At 31.6% G+C, this 21,973-nt stretch overlaps 5 protein-coding genes across 7 annotated transcripts; 3 read left to right on the top strand and 2 right to left on the bottom strand.

The window, feature by feature from the left end:
• Nucleotides 1-132: 132 nt before the first annotated feature.
• Nucleotides 133-7,158, top strand: LOC116771741 (sorting nexin-2-like). Its single transcript, XM_061528308.1, has 10 exons — nt 133-341; nt 762-875; nt 1,368-1,611; nt 2,433-2,609; nt 2,956-3,077; nt 3,340-3,546; nt 3,802-3,918; nt 4,032-4,151; nt 4,910-5,062; nt 5,485-7,158. Exons 1-10 carry the CDS (start codon nt 252-254, stop codon nt 5,533-5,535), a joined length of 1,395 nt encoding a protein of 464 aa, XP_061384292.1. The 5' UTR covers nt 133-251; the 3' UTR covers nt 5,536-7,158.
• A 2,300-nt stretch (nt 7,159-9,458) lies between these two features.
• LOC116771739 (endoglucanase-like) lies at nt 9,459-10,525 on the top strand. The gene is made up of 2 exons (XM_032663679.2): nt 9,459-9,548; nt 9,749-10,525. Exon 2 carries the CDS (start codon nt 9,754-9,756, stop codon nt 10,396-10,398), a length of 645 nt encoding a protein of 214 aa, XP_032519570.2. The 5' UTR covers nt 9,459-9,548; nt 9,749-9,753; the 3' UTR covers nt 10,399-10,525.
• A 291-nt stretch (nt 10,526-10,816) lies between these two features.
• LOC116771740 (large ribosomal subunit protein uL13m) lies at nt 10,817-11,714 on the bottom strand. The gene is made up of 3 exons (XM_032663680.2): nt 11,557-11,714; nt 11,198-11,476; nt 10,817-11,119 (listed from the first exon to the last, which is right to left on the bottom strand). The coding sequence occupies exons 1-3, from the start codon at nt 11,578-11,580 to the stop codon at nt 10,886-10,888; spliced, it is 537 nt and encodes a 178-aa protein (XP_032519571.1). The 5' UTR covers nt 11,581-11,714; the 3' UTR covers nt 10,817-10,885.
• A 1,187-nt stretch (nt 11,715-12,901) lies between these two features.
• LOC116771789 (leukotriene A-4 hydrolase) lies at nt 12,902-19,491 on the bottom strand. 3 transcript variants are annotated; one of them, XM_032663761.2, is made up of 11 exons: nt 19,199-19,491; nt 18,470-18,528; nt 18,092-18,204; nt 17,422-17,564; nt 17,226-17,337; nt 16,352-16,572; nt 15,808-16,006; nt 14,862-15,083; nt 14,053-14,200; nt 13,564-13,735; nt 12,902-13,425 (listed from the first exon to the last, which is right to left on the bottom strand). In XM_032663761.2, the coding sequence occupies exons 1-11, from the start codon at nt 19,381-19,383 to the stop codon at nt 12,978-12,980; spliced, it is 2,022 nt and encodes a 673-aa protein (XP_032519652.2). In that variant the 5' UTR covers nt 19,384-19,491; the 3' UTR covers nt 12,902-12,977. The 3 variants fall into 3 exon arrangements, with proteins under 3 accessions (XP_032519652.2, XP_032519653.2, XP_061384257.1); XM_032663762.2 differs by lacking the exon at nt 14,053-14,200 and adding an exon at nt 14,229-14,376 and having other exon boundaries at nt 19,199-19,490; XM_061528273.1 differs by lacking the exons at nt 14,053-14,200; nt 19,199-19,491 and adding exons at nt 14,229-14,376; nt 18,597-18,809.
• Nucleotides 19,492-19,813: 322 nt separating this feature from the next.
• Nucleotides 19,814-21,968, top strand: LOC116772078 (neuralized-like protein 2). Its single transcript, XM_032664112.2, has 2 exons — nt 19,814-20,696; nt 20,775-21,968. Exons 1-2 carry the CDS (start codon nt 20,000-20,002, stop codon nt 20,882-20,884), a joined length of 807 nt encoding a protein of 268 aa, XP_032520003.1. The 5' UTR covers nt 19,814-19,999; the 3' UTR covers nt 20,885-21,968.
• Nucleotides 21,969-21,973: the final 5 nt, after the last annotated feature.

The following is a 21,973-nucleotide window of genomic DNA, read 5'->3' as shown; positions in this document are numbered from 1 at the left end:
TTTGATCTACAATATGAAAACCATTCATATCGATTTTAAAATAAAAAGTTGAGTCTCTATTTTAAATACTAAATAGATTCAATAGAAATAATAATAAATCTGTGCAATATGAATCTGTCACTGAAATGTAATGTCATTCATGTCATCAGTCATCACTTGGTTCAGTAAAGTTATCTCTGTTTTTGCAATTGATTTAAAGTCGTGTTAATAAGTTTTACCGTTGTTGCGGAATCTCCTCAAATCAGTAAACCATGTCGGCGGAGACCGATGCACCGTTCAATAATGTGGAAATAAGTAACGAGAACCGGGAAGAGGAAGATCTATTCGCCTCGGCGGTACAGGTATCTTAAAGGAATATGTTTTAATTACGTTCGCATCCGTCCGGCATACATCAGGGGCGTCAACGTCCCTGAATTACGCCCCTTTCTGTTCCTTTGTATATTGCAAATTGTGTATCTATCGCTATATTTGGTATCTATAATTACATGAAATCGAAATTCTTATCCGATAATTCGATTATTACAAGCAACACGTACTTTGTTTATCTATTTGTGGTCAAACTTGTTTGTCTAGATCACCTTGAAGATGCATTTTTATTATTATCAATGCAGTTCAACATACTAATTAAATACTGGTATTGTTTAACAAGTTATAATAAGTTATTAGATGAACTATATGAATTAAATAATAAGCAATTTAAATATTTGTAAGAAGTTTTGTTGTCATTAATTATCTTTTTATCTTTAATATTTTTATTGTAGGAGGTCAGTCTAGATCCTGAAATTAATGGTACCCAAGATGGATTAGAAAAGTCAACAATAGATGACATTTCGGTTTCATCACCCGCTACTATTGGCAGTTCTATTATGGAGGAAGTAATAACATCTATTTACTGTATCAATTTTTTTCATTATATATTTTAAATAATCTATTTGTCATGCTAGTGGATTAGTCACCAAAAAGGTTTTGTTTCAAGCAATATTAGATAAATATATAAGACTGTTCTAATATGAATTATTTACAAATTAATTATTGTTTCTGTATTCTATGGGTATGAGTATTCATTTCATTGCTCTACTTCTTTTTATAATACAAATATCTTTCAGGTGAAATAATATATATCGTAATGTAACTATTTGAGCTTTAATCTCACAGATTGCTGTTTTTAGACAATCCATATTATTATTTAAAACCATACTTCTTCATTTTGATAATACAATACAAATCTCTAATCTTTTTGAATTAAGAATATCTATGACATTCCTTGATATGAAATGATATCAAAATCCATTACTTTTGTTTTACTTATGTTTTGAAATCGGTAGTATAGTAATTTTACCATATTTTAAAATAATAATTGTTTACAGATAGCAACAGAACGTGCTAACAATATTATAATAACAATAACCGAGCCTCAAAAGATTGGTGAAGGGATGAGCTCATATGTAGCCTACCGTGTCATCACCAAAACAAACATGCCAATCTTTAGCAAATTAGATTTTGCGGTTCTAAGGCGATTCTCCGATTTTCTAGGACTTCATGAGAAATTGACCGAGAAATACTTGCGCTCCGGTAGAATTATACCTCCAGCACCAGAAAAAAGTATCATGGGTGAGGAATTAATGGAATTCATATAATAATGTTTTTAACATTACAGTTATAATGCCTCTATTCTATGTGTTTGTTAATAAAAGATACTTATTTAATGATGAGTCATCGACTCAGTCAGTCAGTCAGTCGACTTGAGAGTTGAGGCCGAGCTCAATATCTAAAGCAAAAGCAACATAATTTTCCAGAAGTAACAAGTTACTCTGTTACTCTGCTTGAATAAATACATTTTTCATTCTATATTAACTATTTTAATATTGATTCAAGTTATTTGAATAATATGAAATAAAATTGTAAGCAATTTTTTAATTCTATGAAGACATTACTTTTTTCTTTCATCTCGTCTGCCCGTGATCGCGAGAGTTGCAAAGTAATCGAAACGTCGGAACTATGTAGTTTAAAATGAGAAAAAACGCGAAGTAAATCCGAAAATATTAGTTTTATTTAAATGATACTTTCGTAAGTCTCAGATCTCGTTCTATGAAGACAGATCATTTCCTATACAACTTTGTAGAGAAAACTTAATATTTACATTATAATGTAGGCAAATAAAAACTATAAATCACTTTGAAATTTTAGCATCGTAGAAATTTTACTAATAAATATACGAAATCTAATCTATATGAAACTGTTACTTTCAAGTATCTCAGGATTGTTTACTAATATTTTGTTTCAAAAGTTAGTTCTGATTTAAATTGTACTAGTATAAACTTACTGTAAAAATCATCTAGTCCCATAGTTGTGAAAAACTTCCCAAGAATATAGCAAAATAAATAAAAAATAAAAGTTGCATGTAAATAATTATAATATTTATAAATTTAAAGGAACAACAAAGTTGAAGATGTCATCGACTCCGTCTACAGAGAGTGCTAATGGCTCACCGTCGGTTCAATCACAGTTTGTGGAACGAAGACGAGCTGCCCTGGAGAGGTTCCTGAACAGAGTAGCCCAACATCCTGTACTGTGTATTGATCCCGATTTCAGAGAGTTTTTGGAGTCTGGTAATATTTGAATGATTAAATAAAAAGTATTTGCTAAAAAATATAGTTGTTAAAACTTGCACTGAAAATTTTTGTTATATTTAGCAATTGAAACATATATATACATGTTTATATCAATTCACTATTATTATACCGATTTAGAACAAAGTTGTTCTGTGTTGCCACAATAAATAAATAAATGTTGACAATTTTGTCCATTAAAATTTTAATAAAACAATTAATCTTATAAATTAATTTCTCAAAGTATAATCCACACGAATGTTATAAAGAGACTTAAAAACAAGAAAAAAGTGATATAAAAATTAAATTAATATATGATTTTTAAAATTAAATTTTCATTATACAGACACTGAACTACCAAAGGCCACGAGTACCTCGGCGCTTAGTGGAGCTGGTATGCTGCGACTCTTCAATAAAGTTGGAGAAACAGTCAACAAGATCACATACAGGATGGATGAGTCCGATCCTGTGAGTGTTAAGAAATGTTGCAATCTGTTTCAGCTTTAAGTTACAGTTGAGTTTCATGTATATACAGGGTGTGTAAATTCTTTTGTTTCATTTTAATATATTGCTGCTAAATATCTCTTTTATTCAACAACTGTTTGATATAAATGGTTCAGTTTAATTCATGTTGCTCTGTATACTATAGAAATATAAAGAATATATTTTTATTTTAATAAATGAGTATGTATTACTTTGCTATATCCTATATAATAATGTATTATTACAGTGGTTCGAAGAGCGCGTGGCTCGTATAGAGTCTCTGGAAAGCGGTCTACGGCGTCTGTGTGGGGCCTGCGAGGCGCTCGCTACTGAGAGACGTGAACTGGCGGGGCGAGCTCATGAGGCGGCTCGGGCTATCGCCGCCGCGGCCGCCGCGGACCCACACGCACCTCTATCGCGAGCTCTCTCACACCTATCCGATCTACATGAGAAAGTATGAAACAGAAATATTATGTAGGAAGTGCAAGATATATATACATATATTTTTTTTATTATTAAATTTAACTTTGAAATTGAAGAGTTAAAAATTCATAGACAGAAGCAGTCCTTTTAGTATTTTACCTGTATACAACATTTTTTTAACACCAAAATCATATATTTTCCGGTTTTGCATATTCATAAGCCATACATTAGCTTGTATTATGTCTTTAATTATTTCTATGTACATGTATGTAATTTCTATTTTCAGATAGAACATTTAAGGAATGAACAAGCCAACACAGACTTCTATGTTCTAACCGAACACATCAAAGATTATCTCGGATTAATTGGTGCTATCAAAGACGTGTTCCATGAAAGAGTTAAGGTAACAAAAAATATATATTTACTACAATGTATGAATTCTGTGGCACCTTTTAGTTAAACGACTTTGACTTATCTCACTACATACTTATAAAATCTCTTGAATCACACCCACAGGTATTCCAACACTGGCAACACTCACAAATGCAGCTAACGAAGCGGAGGGAAAACAAAGCGAAAGCGGAACTGGCCAACCGTCCGGAGAAAATCGAACAGGCCGCTAATGAAATTATTGAGGTGATTTAAACATGTTTCACTTCAGTGTTGCCAGTCGTTGAATGATTGGTGTTGGTGTACTGAAATTTCGATTTCATAATAGCAGATTAAAAAATTTAAACCACTACTTACAAGGTTCGCAGCGATCAAATGGTATCAGCGATGTCTGTGCTACACACACTTTATATTGCTTCAATACTAGTCTGTTTACGTTTTAAATTCTCTAAGTATGTTTAGATTTTTAGGCTTTTAATCTCACAAGTGCACACAAAACTTATTTATCGCTTAAGATATTTTTTATAGTAGCAGTGCCCTGCCACGTTGCATGGGCGAGAAATGAGAACAAAGGACAGCATGCGTTTTATTGAAGTTTATTTTTTCAATGCTTGTGGGTACACAATATTTTTTGCTTTCCCCTTGTTTGTGTACATATAGAGGCTATCTGGTTTTCAGACACAGGGACACACAACACACAATTGTCTGTACAACACGTTTCTAAAGATTGACCTTGAGCTTTGTGTACCGGTCGGGATCAGGGAATTCGAGGAATGCGGATTTTCACCTTTGAAAGGCCCCGTTACAATCGTTGCTTTCACTATGTTGTTCATAAATTTTTTAACTGCGTTTCGTATGCCTTAACTTAACATTTTTAAATATATAGATTACTCTGTGACATTTACCGAACGAAGTACACAATTTTTTTGATACCGTTTATTCTACCTCAATTGGTAGTAAATATCTTCTAATAACGAATTTTCATCTTTGTTTCCAATTACCAGTGGGAGTCGAAAGTGGAACGCGGCCAGCAGGAGTTTGATACAATGTCGAGGGTCATCAAGAAGGAACTGGAACGCTTTGAAGAGATCCGCCTCGACCAGCTCAGAGACACGCTGCTGCGGTATCTTGATGAGCATATGAAACACCAGGCACAGGTGACTATAGTATAGTGTGTCTGTGTGCGTGAGTACGGCATGCATGTGCATGTGTGCGTGTGTTACTTTTGAAGTTATATGTATATGTGTGCGTACATGTGTATATTAACAATATTATAGTGTGTGCGTGAGTGTATGTGCGTGTATTCGTTTCTGAGTTATATGTGTGCGACTTAGTCAGACTCTATTTACTAATCCAGAGTCCCAAAGTCCTTTTGGGTTCCTCTCTATCCTATTTTTTATCTCAATATTTTTAGACATTTAATAGTCACATCTCAGGCTTCATCTACAGGTAACTAAGAGCGATGCTAGCCAGTTCCATTATGCCACCGTATATTTGATAAGATCAAAGTTATTTTTTTCCACATTTTTCGTCGGTATAAGTGAGTCACATTTATAAGATATATATTTTAACTTTACAGGCTATTCGGTACTGGGACGCTTTCCTTCCTGAGGCCCGCGCCATCAAATGAGTGACTCTAATGGTGAAGAAATAGCGTACGCCAAACAAAATACCCTTTGAATTTATTGTATTAAAAATACACCCACAATTGCAATATATAACACTCATTGACCACACTACCTTACATTATCTCTAAAAAATTATCACCAAACAATAATTAATGATTTACTTGTATTATATCATAATAAATACCTAAGAGATATACAACTGGCTATTTTTAAACATATGTATGTATGTCCGTATGTACTCGGTGATAAATGTATATGTTATTGTAACATTTTTATCCATTCACTGTTCTAAGTAAATATTTTTTTTTTTATAATAATTAAGTTTACTCCAACGATGTATTATTTTGGAATTATTGCATTTGTTTTGAAATTATATGTATATGTAAATAAGATGATGTCGAAAATATGAATAACCAACGAGGGGGGCGCACTAAACAAATAGTGGAGTATGGTATGTAAGTGTAATCTAGATAGCACCAAGGAATCTTAATACATGTGTCGGTAAGTGATAAATTAATACCGTGTCTTTCCTCCTGTACAGTACTTCTAAAGCCTGGCTGTGTAATAGAGAAGTAACTCATTAAAAATTATTTTATATTTCATCTGATTAATAACCTTGTTTTTGTCATATAATTTTTTTTTTTTCATAATCTTATAAACCTCCTCGGTGTTATGAGTAAGGTAGAGGTTTTATATGAGGGACTATTTAGTCACTTGTCATTAGACTATGGACTCTAGTTCCGCCAGCTTGATGTATCACAGATTAAATAAATGTCCATTGATTTTTGTTCCGATGTAGTCATAATAAAACATTTTTTAGGATGTAGATTTTATTATTTAGTTTTATATTATCATGTACGCCATGTCAGAAAAACCCTTACATGATGCATATGCTAAGCTTCTATGTACTTCACTTCACATTTCAATATAAGTGTCTTGTACGGATTGAAGTTCGTTCATCGACTTTATTTTATTTCATAACTTGAACACTACCCCGCCAGCAATATGTATACGAACTGGAATCCACACAAAATACTTATTGTACATTATTTTTTATATTGTCACGTTATCCTTTTTGTCACTGAATATGCACAATTTTTTTTTAAACATGGATAATAATATTTTGCAAGCGAAAACACTACCCGTAATATTGGAAGGAGTGGGGGGGGGTAACTTTAATTTTCTTACTTTTTGTATGAATAGAATCTATTTATAGTAGTCTTTATTTTTAAAGTATTTTATTTTATTCGATGTGTTAGGAATGTAATCCATTAGATAAGAAAAAGTTACATCTTCATCTGATATTAAATTTAAATTAATTGTATTATCTGTGCTACAGTTTTATACATACAGCCAATTAAAAAAAAAAGAATTCATTAATGGTCAACAATGTACTTTTCACCTCAAATAAAAATATTCCGTTTAAAAATGTTAGTAAATATTATTTACATTAGTTAGTTAAAATGTCGAATCTAATGTATTCATTATTTTTTATATTGCCAAATATATATAGTGGTAATTTGGTGTAACAGAGAGCTAATTCTAAATAAATATTGAAAATATGTTGATTTCGAATTATAGAAATTGTACTTTATTCCAATTATAAATATTATGTAAATTTATAAGATGTTTTATTCGCGAACCGATAACGTCAGCCCGCGGCTGGAGAGGCCCTTCGCAACAATCGACTTCACTTATTACCTATCAACAAATAGCCAGCTATATGGTAAGAGAACTATTACGTTGGTTATTTTTAGCCATATCTCTAAGTGGCGATCCCGAACTGATCTACCGCAAAGATTACGAACTTCGAAGTTTCCTCGCATTGTCCAGCAAACTTATGAGCCTTGAGAGAATATCTTCTTTCTTTCTTTGTCCTTAGGGGACACCGGTTACATATCCAGGCGGAGGCATTTAGCAAAAAGTTCAGCAGCATTTTGCCAAAAAGCACTTTTAATTTACAGCGAACACCAACGGTCGACCAATTGAACTCGGTGTGGTGTTTTCAGCGTTCTGTCGCTTTACTGATTATTTACAATAATAAGTAGGAAATGCACCTTCGCAGTTTATCCTCGCTTCTTTCGAAAAAAAAGCTTGTGGTACAACTTGAGTCAAGGTCGCTTCAAACTTCAAGGGTTTAGGTACCGGACTGTTAGTTTTGGACATGGGTGTCGTTTTTCGGTCCTAAAATTGAAATGAATGGTCAGATAACTGAAAAACCTCGACTCGGCGGACATTCGGTTGTCAAATCATCGGATGAATGAGCTGAGTAGTGAGTATATCGTTCCACTCGCCTCCCTCATCTAATATGTAATATCTACTAGTGATTTTAAATCTTTCGAGAAAATTTTACCTGCTATAAGGAATTCGTAGTAGCTTGGAAAAATGACACCCATGAGGAGAAAACTAATTAATGCTCACTGTATGCAAAACGATAATTGTTTTTTTCGTAATTATTAACGAATGCAACTGTGGTAAAGGTCAGAATAGTAAAATACTTTATTCTCCAATCAAGATCCAAGATCCTACATTATTAGGCATTCTAAGGTCTTGAATTAAGGGTGTACATATTATTTAAGCGATGTTATAAAATCTATATGTATAAAGGAACGTCGTGTTAGTTATACTACTTATAACTCAATAACGGCTGTACCGATTTGGCTGAATATTGGTAAAGAGGTAGCTAAGAACTAGGAGACGGATATAGGATACTTCTCATCACATTCGACTTTCTTATTGTGTGACGTCATACACGTGACATGAAACTTCAAAGAGATTACAAGGCACTGTAAAAACTCATCTAACTCTGAGTCTATTTCCAAAGTTCACACAAAAAGTCATGTAAACTAGTATTAATATAATAATATAATTGAAATACATCATACACTTGAGGGATTTATTAACTTAATAGGATAATTAAACCGCTTTATCAGCGACCGTTTCCTATAATCAGTTAACAAAACAAGTGAATCATTTTCTTATAATTATAAAATAAATCATTGCGAAAAACCTAACCAACACTTACATTATACTCATCTCAATGACCGACTTAGTATGTCCTTAAAGTAAGAGATTTTATCAGAAATAGTTAGTTGCCACTTACCGTTTATTACACCGTTAGACAAATTTGAAAATTTCCATGAAATGTTAAAATAAATATGGCATTTTTTCGTGGTAGAGAATAGCTGTGGTCAAATTACTGCAGCTCGAACACGGGCTGACTCGACCGGGGAAGTAAAAAGATTATAAAAAGAAAAAGTATTATAAAAAGGTTTTTCCTGGTAGGTAAACAAATTTGAAGTCGACGAAGAATCGTTAAAAAAAAAGCTTCGTATAAAATCAGAGTTTAATCCAAAAACTATAGTTTTATATAAACAAAGCTAGAGTTATATAAAATAACTATATTTAACAGTACCTAATCTGATACTTTTGACGGTAATTTGATATGATATAACGATTTCAAAAACTAAATAACCGTCTTTAAATAGGAAAATGAGAATTAAAGACTGATATTAAAACCTTCTCTCCTATATTTTAACATTTTGCTGCTCAACTCAAATTGGATTTATTTGAATTCAAACATGAAGCCAGGTAATAAGTTACATTAATTTCAACTTGGCACATTGTTTTGTATAAAACAAAATCAGAATAAAGAACAATGGGTTATTTTTATAAGCGTCCGATTCGCGATTAAAAGAATCATGGCAGTCTGATATATAGGTATTTCACAAACCATATCAGAGCCGAATTTTCGCAGAAACACGAACGAATCTGGTAATAAAATTAGTATTTTTTTAATAAATTAGAATTATACAACTAAATACTCACTCTTTGCAATCTTTACTTACCACTTTCGCAAGGGTTTATCAAGATGCTATTAAGTGGGTAAACCATTTCTACATTCCCTGTCATCGTTTACGTACATAGATAAAACACTTAAAACTCATATATATATCCACAATCCTTAGATATTATATTATATTCCATTAATAGTTTGGATCCATAACTTATTCAGGTAAGTGATTCTAATTTAAAGTATATTTTTTTTATTAGCTAACGAATAAGCAAGTTTTTTTTAATATTATTCAAAGTTTCAGTTATCCAATTTCCTCAAAAATTTTTAGTTATTTTAACTTTCATTTTCTACGTAGATTAAAATTTTAATTTGTTAGAATATATGTATTTATCATACAAAGTACTACTTTTTTCTTTCAGACACAATGAAATTACTGATTGCCCTCTCGTGCTTTGCCGTCGCCTTTGCATTTCCGTCCTCACCTGGCATGGGATACCGGAATGATGAAAGGAATAAAATAAATGAACTCGATTTATCCCACGAAGACCTACAAAGTAACGATTTAATTAAAGCATACGAGCAATTAATCGGGAACATAGGCCGTCTCTCTCGTGCAGACGAAGAAGAAGACATTGTAAATAATATTATTGAAGCAATTATCGCTATAGGACAAATAATAACAGAGAACAGACCTCCTATACCACATCGACCGGGACAAGAAGGTGGTAATATCCATAACATAACCCGCCCTGGTGGGAATGCCACTGAAAGACCTACTGGTAGTCCTACTGGAAGACCTACTGGGAGACCTACTGGGAGACCTACTGGGGGACCTACAGGGGGACCTACAGGGGGACCTACTGGAACTCCTACAGAGACTCCGGGTGCAAATGAAATTAACACCACTAGTCCAGAGATAACTAGTGAAATTCCATCTAGCCCCGATGATATAAGTTCTGGGAGCAATGAAATAAATGAAGATTCTTTGGAGGATGAAGAAACTTATTCTGTTAATGAACCCATTATTGAGAGACGATACAGATTTCCATCGGTCTATGAAATGAATTAGAACCTTCCATCCATTGCAAACAACATATAGTTTGTTAATGAACCTAAAATAATTTATTTATAAAAAGCTTTAAAAAATTATGAATGATATTGAACTTTTCATATGAAATAAATCAATCTAAATAATACTTCTTTCAATCTTTCATTTACTTTAAACTTTCTATTTTAATTTGCTAATCTTTTGTAATATGTCTAGTGGTTTTTAAGAAACCCGAAAAAGTTTATTTTCTATCCAAATATGTAAGGAGGGCTTGTTACAAATAATTTGCAAATTTAATTTCTTAAGTGAAACAAGGAATTAGGGTTTTATTTAGGTGTATAAAGATATTTTAAATATGTAAGTAAGGTAAATAGCAATATATGTAGAGAACAATGTTTTTATATCAATATCTATTAAGATTAAAAAATTAAACAAAAAATTACTTTCACAAAATTATATTATCTAGATTCTAGAATAACTAAACTTAAATATTTGTGTTACAATTTCATTATTTATAAACATAATCTTTTGGATAGTCCATGACCTTGGGGAACTTTCTGACTTCATCTTCAGGTATATGGTCAAGTCTTGTCGGCACTAAACGTAGTTGACGAATTTGGTTTGTTACATTCTGTAATACATCTTCTGGCACTTCCTCGTCTGGATAAATGAGAAGTCGTTCCATTGTGTGGCGTCGTTGGAGATTGCCCTTCATTGATCTATATACGGCTTTTTTAATTATCTATAATTTAAGAATACCTGGGTTAACAATGAACATTTGAAAATAAAGCTATTGTAAAAAAAAATTAAAACAATATACCATAGTGGGATCTTTATTGTGCACTTCCCAGGCTAAAGTCCACGTAGCTCCACCTGGATAACCAGTGTGATGGAAGTACGCTCTCTTCTTCCACTCATCTCCTCGCAATGCGATGTCTCGACTGTTTATACAAACCACAACATCTCCGCAATCGTTCATAGGATGGTAAATAGGCTTATGCATACCCATTAAATATTTTTTTATAAGGTCCGCTGATTGATAAGGGTCCTGCCATTTACAGTCAAATATATGCCAAGTTCTCGCAAATGTAGCCCATTGCTGAAATAAACTTAAATTATTAGGACCATCATCCCAGTCGTTACTGATACTTTCATTTAGTTATATTGATTTAAATATACCTGGACTCTTTTAGCTGCCGACATACTTTATACTTTTACAATTTATATTTAGTATTTACTAAGAACTTAAGAAGTATGATCGTAATTTTAGCTCCTAGGTTATGTTTGTAAGATTAATTGTCATTTGTCATAATAGATAACAGCTGTCAAAACTGGAGAATTTTTTAAGGCTCTGAGATATATATAGTCCTTTGAAAATAAAAATAATAAAATATTTTATCTTTAACTAAATCATAATTTAAAGTTACACCTTGATAAATTAATATCAAACAAAAAATACATTGTTTTTATTCAAAGGAAAGAGCTAACAGAGGATAACCTTCTTTATAATTTCTGGGTTCGAACGACACATACCCAACTAAAATTATCAAAAGCTGTCTTTATCAAACATTTTATGATTCAAAAATAGCAATAATGTTGAGATTGTATTTTTACCAGAAATTCTGCATCAGGCCAACATATATATTATACAGATATATACAGATATATTAACTAGATGAGAATTAAAAAAGTTCCGAAGTATCACTTCTTCCGCGGGGAGGGAACCCACGCACTATTTTTATTTTTTAGTTCAAGGGTACCAAGATCAATTTCAGCGTATTTTAAGGGAATTTTTATGATTTCATGAATATTACTAAAAAATTTGCTGTCAAGGCTGAATTCGACATTACTAGATTTAGGAGCCCTAAAACGTCGTAACGTTACACGGAAATTGTAGCTCATACATCTATCTACAACAAATGTCGTATACTTTTGTTCGTAAGACCTACCCTTTTGACATAGAATGATCAAAAAAGTTGAAAGAGTTGTAATCGTCATAATATATATAGATATTATATGTACACAACTTAATTTAACAATATATAACTCATAATTATAGTTGTAATTTAACAATTACAACTATAATTATGAGTAAGATTGGGACATTCTCATATTACTGGCATTGTGAACTCTCGTTGACAAACCCATTTTTATATTTTACTAATTTTAATGATAAAACTTATCGTTTTGAAAAACGAGAAAAACCCGTCTCGTGACCTCTGATCCCGAGTAACCTTTTCCAAGTGTCGGAGCGATGTTAGTTTTGTTGATTTTTTTATATGATGATGTTATAAATAATACTATCAATTTTGTCTCCTTAATCCTCACTCCTATCTTTGGTCTTATTTGTCCGGACTAATATTTAATTTAATTTAAATAAAATTATTTATTTCATCATAATTTGTTGAACAAGATTTAACTCGTTTAAGAAGTAGTAGCTCATGGCTAGCAGGAAAACTTTACGAATCACTGATTGAAAAGATTCAGTAAAATTCAATGGGAATTACGAAAATAAAATACTAAGTAACATAATAATAATTCTTTAATAAAATGTATATTTAATAATATATAATATTTATGTAATATCCAAATTACAATGCTTATTCACTGAGACGCAGATCTTTCCTTAGTGTGTACGCTGACACATGCATCATGTACGGTTCATTGTTGAGGAAGTTTTCTATCGCCCGTTCTCTAACATCTTCCCAGGCGTAAAGGTCTCTGTAAATCGGACGAACGTACTTCATTCTTCCTTGATGGTTTACGAAAGCCAGAGCATCATCCACTCTATCTTGATCCTTACTCCTGATACAAATTCTCAGCCATCGATATATTATCTCTGTGTTCTTGCTATCATTTATCTTGTATTCTCTACCTAGAAAGCGGAGTTTCTCTACTGGCAGTGGTTCTTGATCGATCAAGGATTGTAAGAGGTTTATTATCTGGTGCGGTGTGAATGATTTGATGTCTTCATAAGAAAATGTAGTGTTGGAACTATTTATCTTAGCGAGAAGATCATTGACGGCCTTCGTCATAGATGTATCATACCTGAAACATTTAAAATTATTTGTTACAAAGAAAATTAATAAAAATTTATTATTTTTATATTGATTATTGAGATAAATAGGTTAGAAATAGATATATTTGTATGTTACAAGTAATAAGTATATAGGAATTTTGACATACTCCGGTATAACTGGTGGCATTCCACTCTTATACAGCCAACTGTCCCAGTCCACTTGTGCAAGTTTCTCATTGCCTTTGAAGTAGTTTAAGAGATATGCCTTAAACTGATCGGTGTCCAGAGACTTGCTTTGGAAGTGGTTGAGGTAAGATCTCATGAACTCATCAAAAACAGCTGAGAACAATAACATTTAATATATATATATAAACTTTAACTTTAAACTTCTATATATATATATGTATACACATGGAAGTTTAAAGGAACACTCTTATTAACAGGTATTTTCTATTAATTGAAAATATTAGCTTTCTGTTATTTAATTGGTTTACAAATAAATACAACCGCTATGAGGCATTCTAGCATATATAAACTATTCTTATGTCCGAGCAATATCATAATAAGATTTAATTCAAATCCCTTTAGTATTTTCAGTTACAAGATCTTTCTCATTGATAACGCTAGAATATGTGAGAGTGATTTTTCTGTTTTACCAGGCCCGCCGAGTAGATCCTCTAGATAGCGTAAAAATAGAGAGCCCTTTTCATACGGAACTTTTGAGAAGGCGTCGTCGGGGTGGACGTCTTCCAAGGTCACGACCATTTTCGTCAAGGGACTTTCCGAACCGAGGTCATCATTTACCTAATGGATTATACATCAGATTTATTACCTGCACCACCGACCAAATCTTCGAGGTAGCGTAGGAATAGGGAACCCTTTTCGTACGGAACCCGCGAGAAAGAGTCATCGGGGTGAGTTTGATCTAAGTCTGGTACCAGTCTAGTGAGAGGATTTTCAGCGCCCAGATTACTGTTTATCTAAAATATTCCATTTATATTAAGATATTCGTACGCTACCGTGAGATTTATATTTGAGTTTAGTTAGTAAGAATTAACATATAAAATTTTTTCTTATATTAGCCATATATATATATTAAATTAACAAAAGCAATGCATTCGCGTAAATTTGAGATAAATAATAGTTAAAAAATAATAATGATGGTCGCAACTTCATGTTAAACATGTATTATAAAGCTACAAAATAAATGTTAAATTCATTAAATTATTCAACTGAGTTAGAGGGCGCTAGTTGTTACTTTTAGTTTATTCTAGTCAAGTTCAGTAAAATATTTTAACTAGTTTTGTGTATTGGGTCTATAGATACAAGAATTTGAATGACATAAAATAACAAAATTTAAATCTTGTAATATCTAGAGGATGGGTTTTTTATGGAAATGATATAAAAATATTTCAAGATAGCAATAATGAAAGCCTATTGAATATAAAACAATCTTAAAGCTCACAGTTTCGCTGAGCTCCTGTAGGCCTAGTAAGCTATGGAAATCTCTACTTTTTCTGGATTCTTCGGGATCAGCTATGAGTGAAGCCGCTACTTTCCTCTCCAAAAATACAGTGAAACCTTCATTGAGCCAGAAGTGCTCGAAGTTCCTGTTAGTGACCAAATTCCCCGTCCAGCTGTGCATTATCTCATGTACTATGACATCCGCCTGGCTTCTGTCGCCAGCCTGAAAGTGTGATATTGAATCATTATAAATATGTTTATGAAGAACTTTCATCAATTTTTTTTCTGTTACTAAATGTATGGGCATAATTTTTTTGAAGTGAAACTTCGTATGCGAATTCCAACAAGGTTGATCGCGTGCGGGCAATCAATCGTGACTTGTAAGTAATGTTAATAACATTGCGACGTTTCGCTTTCTCCGCGCGGAGAGACTCCACGCATGATTCCCCTCTCTATTCAATATCGTTTATAAAGTTTTATCTACTCATCTATTACTAAGTAAGAAATAAATACAATAAAACCGCTTTGTCCAACTTTAAGTTAGGTTTTATAAACAATTTTATAATTAAATATATTTTTTTATCTAGTTTAACTGGTATTGACAAATTAAAGAAAGATAAGTTTGTCACAATAGCTTTGTTTCAAAGATATTTGAGAAAAATGTAATTAATCTCTATAAACCTATTTTTTTGTCTCCAAGTTATTACTATATGAAAAAATCTATGTAGGTCCATGAGTCAAGTATTGAAAGCTAAATGTAGAATGTTATCAACACACCGAACATTACAGCTGACGTTATGCTTCGGTTAAATTTTTTTCTTCGCAACAATAGTTATTGACTGTTGATAGTCAATAGCGTAATGATTTTAATTTTTTCGATAAAGGTATCGAACACTGGCATGTTAACTCACTGAACGACATACTAATGAGTAAGTCGTGAGACTCACCAGTAGAGTCGGTGTCACAAATGTCAAGCATGGGTTTTCCATGCCCCCGTATGGGAACGATGGTGGCAGTACCAGTAAGTCGTATTGGGTCCATTGGTAAGGTCCGCACAGTTTCTCCGCCGCTTGAAGATATTTCTCGGTATCAGCAAATTCCCAAGCACTCCGGTCGATCTCTTCTTTTTCTGACCACACATGGGATCTGGAATTGTTCAAAATATAAAACAATTACAACATTTATAAAGGTATAATCACCTTTATGTGGACATTGTTAGTAAGCAAATAAGGAAAAATAAAACACTTAACAGGATGGTCACAGAAATTCAGTTTTGTGCTCTATGCTAGAGGCTCTTTTATATTCCACTGCATAAAAATCATGACAAAAAAGCAGTTTTAATGGCAGTTATTTTGTATAATCTTAATTTTATTAGATTAATTTTATTTTACTTGACCAGAAAAACCTACTGCGTACAATATTTACACCACTTACATTGATAGAATGGAAAGTTTAAAAGCTAGTGGCATTATTATAAAAATTCCAACCAACCTCGGCCCGAGTTTTCTAGATTCCAACACGCCAATGGCCAAGGCCAACAAATAGGAAGGTATTGGCACGGGTTGGCTGAAGCTGGTTTTATTTGCATTAGCATTCAACCTGATAGCACTCATTAGTACTGTGAATTTTTCAGGAGCTATTACTTCAGCTTCATACGTGAATTTAACGGCTGGCGTGTCTTGACAGGGCAGGATTGAACGAGCGTGGATCGGCTGTATTCATACCACGAGAATAATTAAATATTACTTAAAATAAACATCATTATCGGGTTAAATATTATAATTGATTCTGGTGTATGCTATATGTAGTAATAAATAACAAGTTTCACTTCAATTCATACCTACTATAAGTCTATTGTTACATAGATGAGAATAGATGTAATAGGAATTGAAAAAATGTATAAATAATAGTCAAACAAATATTTCAATGACATCATAATTCTCCAACAACTTATAGGATAACTGTCAATTACTTAAGCCATGTAGACTTAACCATAAAACAACAAAAAAAATCTTAACTTAACTTGGCCACAAATTCAGCTGAGTTCTTATTATTTATATTTAAAGAGTATATATAATATTAATGTTTACCACAAGATATAGAAAAAAAATATTTTTGTAAAAGCTGGATTACTATTGCTTATATATAGAATAACATGCATAGGTTTTACATTGCATAAATTTACCAAGATGTTATAATAAGTGTGACTAAGAACAACATTTAAAAGCAAAATACTATTTATAACCCTATATAACTCTATTTATACTGAAATCTATAACAATATCTTTTTTTCTTTTGGAAAAGAAAACTGGCAATGTGATTTATATTTTTTTTATACAATAAAAACTCAAACTTCTTTAATTACCTGACATTGGCTGAATAAGTAAGGATGCTTTTTCCCAGATGTTTGGTTGGCATCCAACCATTGCAAGGCAGTAGCGTTTGGAGAGGTATTAAACTTAATTTTTATTTGCAAACTGCATGTAAAATATATATACAGGTTTAATATTGAATATTAACATATTAAATCTTAAATAATGATTATTTTTCTTATGACTCACTGTTGTTCCGGAGCAGCTGATTGTGGCAGGTCTATAGTCAGCTTTGAACCATAATTTGGAACGGGATCACCTAACTTGAATTGTAGTGCTGTACCATCTTTAAGTTCAATAGATTTTATATCTAATTCACTCGTATCTAATACCTGAAATCATAATAAATAAATCATATGATAAAAAATATATGATCTTAAATTAATATTAATATGTATGGATATATTTGTAAGTTTTAAGTGTAGCTTCTTTCTTTTAAACAATTTATAGCTAGTTTTTTTTAACTTATATACATATTTATATATATATTTTGGTTTCCATCATTGTTATTACTTTCTCTATCTTAATGTATAAATTAGATTCATGACATATTTATCATTGAATTTCATGTACAGGAAAAGAACATTATATGCCAATACTTATGATAAACAAGATTATCAATATATATTCGCATCATCTTCAAAATGTCACTTGAAATGTTAAGATAATATTTCATAGGGAAATATATGATTGAGTGAAGTTATCAAAGATTATATAAACAAGTTATATAAGATGGGACGGGAGTGAATAAGCTGTTACTGGGATGGTGCTTTAAGCTGCAGATTCATTGGAATCTGCCATCCATATATATAATGACATCAAATACAAAATAGTTTTTATGTAAAAAATTTTCACATACCACATTCTCAATATAGTCTAACACTTCAATGGTTAGGACAGAGACACCATTTAGAACCTTTTTTTCAAAATCAACATCATATGACAAATCCACGTGCTTTATAATTGCTTGCTCTGTGTACAAAAAAAAAGTGAAATATGTATATAATATAAAATATCTGGGTCAACAAACTACTTCATACTTGTTATTTAACACTTACAGAATCAAATGAAAATGGTTCTAAATTTAAATTAATCACATCTTTGTTCAGGAATTTAGGTACAATATTCCTAATTTATTAAAAAAAAAATATATGCAGGATTCAGTTGTTATATGTTCATATCACAGCAAACAGTAAAACTTTTTATTTGCAAAGTAAAATAAATTATAACAATTTACCTGGTCTAGAAAATGATGATGGATCCAAAGGACTTAGTGAACCCATAACTTCAAATTGTCTGGAACACAAAACTATAGCTACATATATCCATTTTATAGAAATATACATTGCAACTAAGTCACATACGGCTTATATTAGGATCAAATTAGTATCAACTGTCGAACAAGAATGAACAGAATAAGGTTTCTCTTCCATATATAGTGCTTTAACAGAACTGAATGTCTGGGATAGTTATAAACCTTACTTCGATATATTTAAGGTCTCTTTTAGCATAATTGTTATGCAGATGAGATCAATACTGTCAAGACAGTTATAAGTGTACATATAAATATTTCTATCTGTTATGTATTAAGCCTGACGGTTTATAATGAATTTAGAAAACAAAATAGTGGGAGTAATTAAATTAAATAGATTTTATATTCGAAGTTAAATTTATGTTTATCAGTTATGAAGTTAAACCTCAATGTAGAAGTTGTTTGTGTGCAATAATTTACATAATTGTAAAGTATTAGTCGCTTTTCGAATAATAGCATATATTTAATTGTAATGTTAAAACCCTACTTTTAACAGTATACATTGTTGTAATTAATTATAGTCGATTTCTTTAAATAATTTTGTTAAAAGAATATGTTACAGTATTCTACTAATTGTCATGTTTTTGTGTGTATGTAATATCAACTCGTCTTTCTGTAATCATTATAGTCCACAACACTTCTTGGTACACAAACCTTTTTACTAAACACAAACTTTTCTTTAAAACCCAATAATTATAAAAGTTTTGGTTATTTAACTGAAACTTATCTGTAAATCGTTTCTGCCCTAAAATCGAATAAGCTCTTTGTTTATTTGGTACAAGTGAAAAACGCAACGGCAAACGAATATGCCGCGTGATCAATTTACCGATGACAGACATTTTTCTGCTCTGTCAATAAATTAACAGACTAATTTAACTTTTAATAGCTAAAGTCATTTTAAAAAGTCACTATATGCTTGTATATTTTACTTTTATTCATAGTAAAGCATATGTATTTATTACTTGGTTCAAAAATTTTGATGACAGACATTAGTGATTGATAAATGATTAATCAATCAACTACCTACATCTTCCGATAAGCTTCGGACCTTTAAAATTTCATTTAAAAAATGTGGTAAATGATAAGATATTAATATGGGAAGATGCTAACTAAATAAGTAAAAAAATCTTTTTTAAAAATAGTTATATAGTGAAAAAAAATCTTATTTGTTATACAATTATTACAGAAGAAAAAACGTCTATTGGCCCCTTTTTGCCTGTTTTCCTTCACCTTATTAACAAATGAGCAATGAGCATTAGTATTGACAGATGAGCGATGTCATCTGTATTGTTTGGAACTTTGAAGTGCTACTATTTTTATTTTCATGTATCAAAAATGAAATTTGAATTTTGTTTTATTATAAGTCAATAATATTAGATAGTTATTTTACTATATTTATAAAAAACTAGTTTCTAATATAAGTTATTAGTTGGATCTGAATAAAATTGCAAAAACATGTTGTCCCGGTTTCACCATTATCATGGTTCAAATATTATTTTATTCGAAGACAATACAGTGGCATACAGAAAAACAAGTTTTGCTCACGGCCTGACTTTTAGCGAGAAGCCTCTATTACCCGGTGAAATATTTTTAGTTGAAATAGAAAAAACGGAACGAGGGTGGAGTGGTCATATGCGCCTCGGTCTAACACTACTTGACCCACAGACCGCCGCGCTAGGTGATAAAGGTTTACCCCAATACGCACTACCCGATCTCGCTAATACGGGTATGTCATGGATCTTTCCTATATCGAAATCTCAGAACAATGTTATAAGTACTTTTGAGCTTGTAAATCAAGGATCAGTTCGTCGCGATAACGACTCCAGAGTATCGGTTCTTGGAAATGGTCACAGCGTCCGAACTCCTAGAGGATTTGTTTCCAAAATGATTCTAAGGCCTCAGAATTTGTCTCAAAAGGGGTCACCACAGGGTATTTTGCCTATGGACGCAGGAAGTCGCATTGGAGTTATGTATGTACCATGCCCAAAGACTAGCAAAGATGAACCTGACCTGGCAGAAATGCATTTCATAATAAATGGCGAAGAACAGGGTCCTTGTGCTAAAGCTATACCTTACATGAGTGGGCCCTTACATGCAGTGGTAGACGTATATGGGACAACAAAACGAGTAAAAATTATTCAATTATATGGAGGTAATTTACTATTTCATTTAAGCAAATTTTTGGACAACTGCTCTTCAATTATTAATAAATTCAATCATTTTGTTTCAGTGAATAGTCTACAGAATATATGCCGAGATGCCATACTTCAATATGTTAAAAATAATTCTGTTAAATCATTACCTCTGCCCCAGTGTTTGAAGGATTACCTGCTCTCGTAGATATGTGCAGGAAACTTGATTTTTTTGTGATGACAATAAGGCTGTTGATAAATTTTACTTTTTATTGGTCATTTGGTGTTTGTATTCTCAAGGTTTGTAAATATTTGGTACTTTATAATAATATTTTAAGTATTGATAAATTTATGATATTCTGTGTAATGATTTGATATTAGCATTTTAAATTTTCTTTAAAGGAGATATTAAAACCAGCCAGATATCGACCATTTTATTTGAGCTTTGTTACAAAACAATATTTCTTATTGAACATAATTAAGGAATGGATTAGGTTTAAATATTATTATTAAATAAATTGTCTTTAAGATTTTAACACTTTGAAGGTAACTGTACCAGTCACAATGTTTATTTAAGTACTCTATCAATTGAATGAGTTTTAAATGTAAATTTAGTTTTGTTCGCAATTGTTAGTAGGGTAAACATTTGAAATTTGTAATTAATCAACTGTTGAAATTACTAGGTTAATTAAATACCTAGGTTACTTGTGATGAAATATAGATGGATATTTCTAGTGCGGAGTGCCAAAAAAATTAAGGTACTAGATTATTAGCAAAGCTTTTACTTCACCCATTGAATGGTAAAAATATAAATTACTGATATAATACATCAATTAAATCTTGCAGTTTGTCGAGTTAAATAAACTTCAGTGTTTTATTATATTTCCTTAGAAAAAGTGTAAAAGAAATATTTCTTCTATGCTTTGCACAGATTAATTGTTACTTTTATGATATCTGGAATGCACTAAATATAAAAACTCTTTTTATGTTTAGAACAATTCTCTCGGTAGGAATTTAAATTCGGTAACAATGCTGTTGTTAATAGTTATTAAGTTTATTATATCAGTTTGGCATATTTTTCACTGCAATTATTGATTTTAAGGCAGCAAGATCGGTTACAATTGTTATGATTATATTTATACATCTTGGTGCTACCTTTGTATGTATAATAACATGTGGTTATATGTATAATAACATGTGGTTATTTGAAGAGACACTGACTCTGGTCTAATGATTTATTTATTGTTTACCATTACACGCTTTTCCACAATTATAATATACCTTCATATTTATATCT

Source organism: Danaus plexippus (genome assembly GCF_018135715.1).
Source record: "Danaus plexippus chromosome 16 unlocalized genomic scaffold, MEX_DaPlex mxdp_31, whole genome shotgun sequence".
NCBI classification, from domain to species: domain Eukaryota; kingdom Metazoa; phylum Arthropoda; class Insecta; order Lepidoptera; family Nymphalidae; genus Danaus; species Danaus plexippus.
The sequence above is the reverse complement of the archived record's forward strand: the minus strand, read 5'-3'. Positions and strand labels throughout refer to the sequence as shown.